At 40.6% G+C, this 5,270-nt stretch overlaps 1 protein-coding gene across 1 annotated transcript; it reads left to right on the top strand.

Moving 5' to 3' along the window:
• The first annotated feature begins 315 nt into the window (after positions 1–315).
• On the top strand, positions 316–4,986 carry FOXI1 (forkhead box I1). The gene is made up of 2 exons (XM_005232368.3): positions 316–2,077; positions 3,038–4,986. The coding sequence occupies exons 1-2, from the start codon at positions 1,504–1,506 to the stop codon at positions 3,589–3,591; spliced, it is 1,128 nt and encodes a 375-aa protein (XP_005232425.1). The 5' UTR covers positions 316–1,503; the 3' UTR covers positions 3,592–4,986.
• The last annotated feature ends 284 nt before the right edge of the window (positions 4,987–5,270 follow it).

Genomic DNA, 5,270 nt, shown 5'->3' with positions numbered 1-5,270 from the left:
ACAGCTGTAGATGCACTTTTCTGTGCTGGCAAACTGGCTAGCTTTGTCACTCTGTGGTCAGTATTTCAGTTGTACTTCCAGTGAAATTTTTTTCCATACCTTTCAAAGCAACAGCAGTATGAGCATGACATTGGTCAGTCACTGATACTTAGGGAGAGGGAAATCTTAGTGGTGCTGCAGCACAAAAGATTAAGTGAATTGGTGAATGCGTGGCAAAGCAAAGAAGTCTTTGGTACAGCCAGGAATTCAAATCTACAGGTCAAAACTCGTGTTATTACTGCAGAAATTATAGGACTAGAGCCATCTTAAAGGCCTTTCTTTAATTGCATGGGTTATTAAGGCTGAGAGAAGTTCCAAATGTATGTGCCTTAAAAAAAAATACACAACTATCACTTCTGTAGGAACCACAACTGTGCTTTTAACCACAGTGTAGCCTCTCATACAGTGAAGAGCTCTCCTTATTCTGAGACAGGTGCTCATGAGATTGCAGCTCTGCTTTTTCCTCCTTCAAAAGTACAGAGTGCCATGCAAGGCAGCAAGTGTTCTTTCAAGTCATAAAAAGGCTAGAGCTTTTTCCTTGTTATTTAATTTTAAGGAATCAACTTCTGCCACTGTAGATAAAAATGAAGTTATTGGAATTTAGCTGAAAAGACCTGTGCTGAACACTGTCTCTTTCCTGTTTGGAAATTCTGCTTAAGAGGTTTTAAGAACTCTTTGTACAAATCCTGCAGCAAAGAGGAAGCAGCAAGCAATGATTTCTCATCGCAGTTCATCAATTTAAGCTCTAAAGAAAGGTTTGATGTTTAAGCTTGAAATTTTTTTTTTTCTCACAAGATTAATCCTTACTTTAGGGAGTAATTTAATTTATATCAGTAAGATTACTCACGTGAGTAACCAGTTACAGAATTTGCCTGTAGTACTGTGATTGCCTAGGGGGAAGTACAAACAACTCTGCAATTAAAATTACACAAAGAAAAGGAGGTCTGACCTTTTCTTTTTTTCTTTTCTTTTTTTTTTTTTAAAGTGTGTGTATATATATGCCTACTGTTTCATTGATAAGTGCCAATGGCTTTTGCATTCTGAGGTGTTACTAGCAGCAGCACAAAATGGCTTTTATAAAAGAAATACTAAATGCTAAAGCTTCTTTGTGAAAGGTAGAGAGGGAAGGATCTCTGATGAGGAGTTTTAACTTCAAGGCACCTTATGCTTTCTTTATGTGCATCACATTAGTGGAAAATTCCTTCATTCATTTAAGAAGATAAACAGTTGTAACTTTCAGGTTTGGTTGATGTGACATCAATGACTGGCTGGGACTGCCAGCATTCCGAGAGGGGTATCGTCCTCATCTGCAGCCACTCAGGGCTCCGGGGTGGAGCCTGCAGCACAAGCTGTAACATTTACAGGTGCATAAGTAGGTAGGGAAGGGCACAGGTGATGCACCTGTCTGGGGAAAGAAGCACTAGCACAGGTGTGTCATAACTTATCAGCTGCCTGTGTTAGAGCATGAGCTCCTTTGATCCACAAACACACTCTCCGCCACGCTGCAGCCCACAGTTTCCGAATATTGGCCAAGAACCTCCAGAGATGAGTATCTACTATGAGAACTTTTTCCATCCACAGAACATCCCTAGTCCACAGCGACCGAGCACCTTTGAGACGACGGATTACAACACCACTCCCAACCCCTACCTCTGGCTAAATGGACCTTCCATTACCCCACCACCGTATCTCCCAGGATCCAATGCCAGTCCCTTCATTCCTCAGTCTTATGGGATGCAAAGGCAGCTCTTGCCTAACATGCACGGCTTGGGAGGAACTGACCTTGGCTGGCTTCCTCTCCCGTCCCAAGAAGAGCTTATGAAGTTGGTTAGACCACCTTACTCCTACTCTGCACTTATTGCCATGGCTATCCACGGAGCACCTGAGAAGAGGCTGACTCTCAGCCAGATCTACCAGTACGTGGCTGACAACTTCCCGTTTTATAACAAAAGCAAAGCTGGCTGGCAGAACTCCATTCGGCACAATCTGTCTCTCAACGACTGCTTCAAGAAGGTGCCCCGAGATGAAGATGATCCAGGTATAGCTCTGTACCCCTCTTCCCCAGCACCCCCAATTAAACTTGATTAATTTAAAAAGCCTAATAGATTGTAAAGAGAAATAACACCCTAGATAAGGACATACATGTAGTAGCTCTTCTGTTTTTGTACGTCTGACCCAGAAGGCAATTATGCATAACTGAGGTCTGAATCAGCATTGCTATTAAATCCCAGCAAGGAAAGAGGTTCTTTGCTGCTCTGGGTCCTCCTGAGAACTGATCACCGTGCTGAGCACGAGGCTCAGCAAGCACAGGAGTAGGCTAACTGAGCAAGTCACATTCAAAACCCATTTGGTATAATGCATATGACTTATGTCAAACTTAACCGGGAATTAATGGAAAGGCTATAAGACAAACTCAGATATGTCAAAGAAATCCAGCAGGCTGTAAGGAGTCTCCTCTCTCAAGAGGACAGCAGGCTGCTTTTGTTTGTTTCAAATAGCATTTTGCATGGAATCACACCTCTGCTGTTCCCAGCCTCTTGGCTGATATGCTGTCAGATTGTTCCTTTATTGTTTTCTAGCAATAGCTGTTAAGAACCATTGGGAACATTTAGAAGCCATTCAATTCTGCTGCCAAAGAGGGCCAAAAGTCTGTTTTTATCCTACCCCACTGAATCTGCACATTCAGAGGACTGGTTCTATACTGAAAACCTCCTTCTCTCGCCAAAAAAACAAAACAGAACAAACCCTCCTCCCAGCAGCTCAACTTGTTATTTTACCTGTGTGAAGAGTCAGGGCTAAAGGATACAGCCCAAACCTTTACACTTTTTTCTGAATTCCACAGAATTCTGCTTTCGTGTGATTAAAAAATACGTGTTTTTTGCTCATGCAATTGTTTTGTTTCTGTGAAATGACAGAAATGAGAAATGTTGTAGATGACCACTCTTTTCTGTCTCTGCATATTTTTAAACTTAAAATGTGCTTTTGTCCCCTTTGACAGGAAAAGGGAACTACTGGACCCTGGACCCAAACTGTGAAAAGATGTTTGACAATGGAAACTTTCGCAGGAAAAGGAAAAGGAAGTCTGACATTGGGGCTAGTGCTGCCACTCTTGCATCTGAGAAATCAGAGGATAGTGCCCTGAGTGGCAGCCCCAAAGCCGTAGATCATCAGGATATCTTGGAAAACTCATCACCTGGGACTGACAGTTCACCTGACAAAGGATCTCCACCTCCATCTTCCAGTAGCCCCTGCCTCAGTAACTTCCTCTCCAGTATGACTGCGTATGTTAACAGCTCTAATGCCGGGAGCCGCCCAGTGCCTTTGGGACTCAACTCTGAACCCACTGACAAAATGGGACAAAATATGGTAGGGTTTAATTCCTACTCTCCACTCTCCAATATCCCCAGTCATGGTGTGGGAGAGTGGTCCAATTCCATGCCTTCTAGCCACTTTGGCCATAGCAACTCTGTGCTCAACCAGTTTAACACCCATTTTTACAGCAGTATCAGCACAAACAACACCCTGTATTCCAGGGAAGGAACAGAGGTTTAAATGAAGGATTCTAAGACACTCAAGTATAGCTGGTTATGGGGAAATTATCTGTGGGCAAATGATTAGCATTAGCCTGTTGTCTCTGGGACCCACACTGCATGCTACCTTCTGACAGCCACAAACTTGTTACCCATTATCCTTATCACAAATGCTCCACATTTGGAAGCTCTACATAAAAAATCAGGGACCATAAGAGCAAGAGTAGTGAAGAGTTCAGAGCCACCATGCCTGTAGTACTGCCAGCCATGGGCATCTACAGACATCCTTAAGAATTTACTGTTTGCCTGAGGCATGAGGCTTTTTATGGCATGATACCAATATTTCTATGCTTTTTAAAGTGCTAATAGAAATGTGGTTATATCTTTAAATATCCTTTCATGCTGATATAGACTGCGTAGCAAGTTCTTATTTGGCCAAAGCTATTCTGACACACTGAAGAATCTATAATAAAAACTACTGCATAGTGAGTAACAACCACCACTTGAATGGTGAGTGCTGTCTTTGGTTTTCTCTCATACTAGTGCATACATTGCCTAAATTTTGATCCCCTTTCAACCCCACCGGGAATACGGCTGTGAAGCAAGCTAGCATCATTATGGACACTGCAGTTATTTTGAAACTGAAGGAAAACATAACAAAATATAACGGAATTGTCTTCTGATGGTGCAGCTGGATCTTAATGTTTTCAATTCTAATTACAGGGTCATTTTTTTTTTTTTTGCCTTACATATGTAAATTAATTCAAATAAAGAAAAGAGGATCTCTCCTGAATATATATATATATATAATAATGTGTTTTCTGAGAAGAAAACACTTTTGTTCTATTTTAACTTTCTACATGTATCATTTCTACTGAGTAAAGAATTTGAATATTGACGTGGGGAGAGGGAAGAAGAAAGGGGATGCAGAAAGTTTAACACTCTCTGAGTTTCAGTTCCAAAGGCTGGATTTGCAAAGTACCGATTGCAGACATTGTAAAACGTCCCTGTACTGTATTGTTTGGTTTTGTTTGTGGTTTTTTTTATTTTATTTTATTTTGTAAAAGTCTGTGCTTTTGTCCTTCTGTAATATTAAAAATAATGCTTATTTTTCCTACACTCTACTGTAGCCACAAATGAAATTTTAAAATACATACAAAGTTTTTTTAAACCAAGAATTGAATCAAGTTCCACATTTATGTAGAGTAGTTTCTCAAACTGGACAGCCTGCAGCATACACAGACAGCAATTTAACTGTTCACATCTGGACACTGACCAGACTTTGGAATGATAGAAAACAATAATGCATTGTAATAGATACCATTTTGTCTCAATTTATTTTTAACTTTACATTGCTATAGTTTTGTTACAGGGCACCCCAGAAGCATTTTCAATAAAGCATTTGTATAGAAGAGTGTGTACCTGTGTGTGTGTGTACTATACTACTTATGTCTTTAAAAGTCTCAAAGTATGACTTGAACCCTTTGCCTGAGGGACAAGCAGTATAATAGTCACAGAAGGTCAGAGACTGAGATAGCGTATGTCTAGGCAATCAAAATTTGCGTGCCTGAGGAATATAATTGGCTGTTATTACTAAAATACTATCACTAAATAAAAATCACTCTTAGAGCTTCCCTGCTGGAGCTAAGTGGTGTCAATCACTTTAAATTTCAGAAACCAAGCTATATTTTCACAAGCCAA

The sequence above is a fragment of the Falco peregrinus genome, chromosome 8 (genome assembly GCF_023634155.1).
Source record: "Falco peregrinus isolate bFalPer1 chromosome 8, bFalPer1.pri, whole genome shotgun sequence".
Lineage (NCBI taxonomy): Eukaryota > Metazoa > Chordata > Aves > Falconiformes > Falconidae > Falco > Falco peregrinus.
The sequence above is the reverse complement of the archived record's forward strand: the minus strand, read 5'-3'. Positions and strand labels throughout refer to the sequence as shown.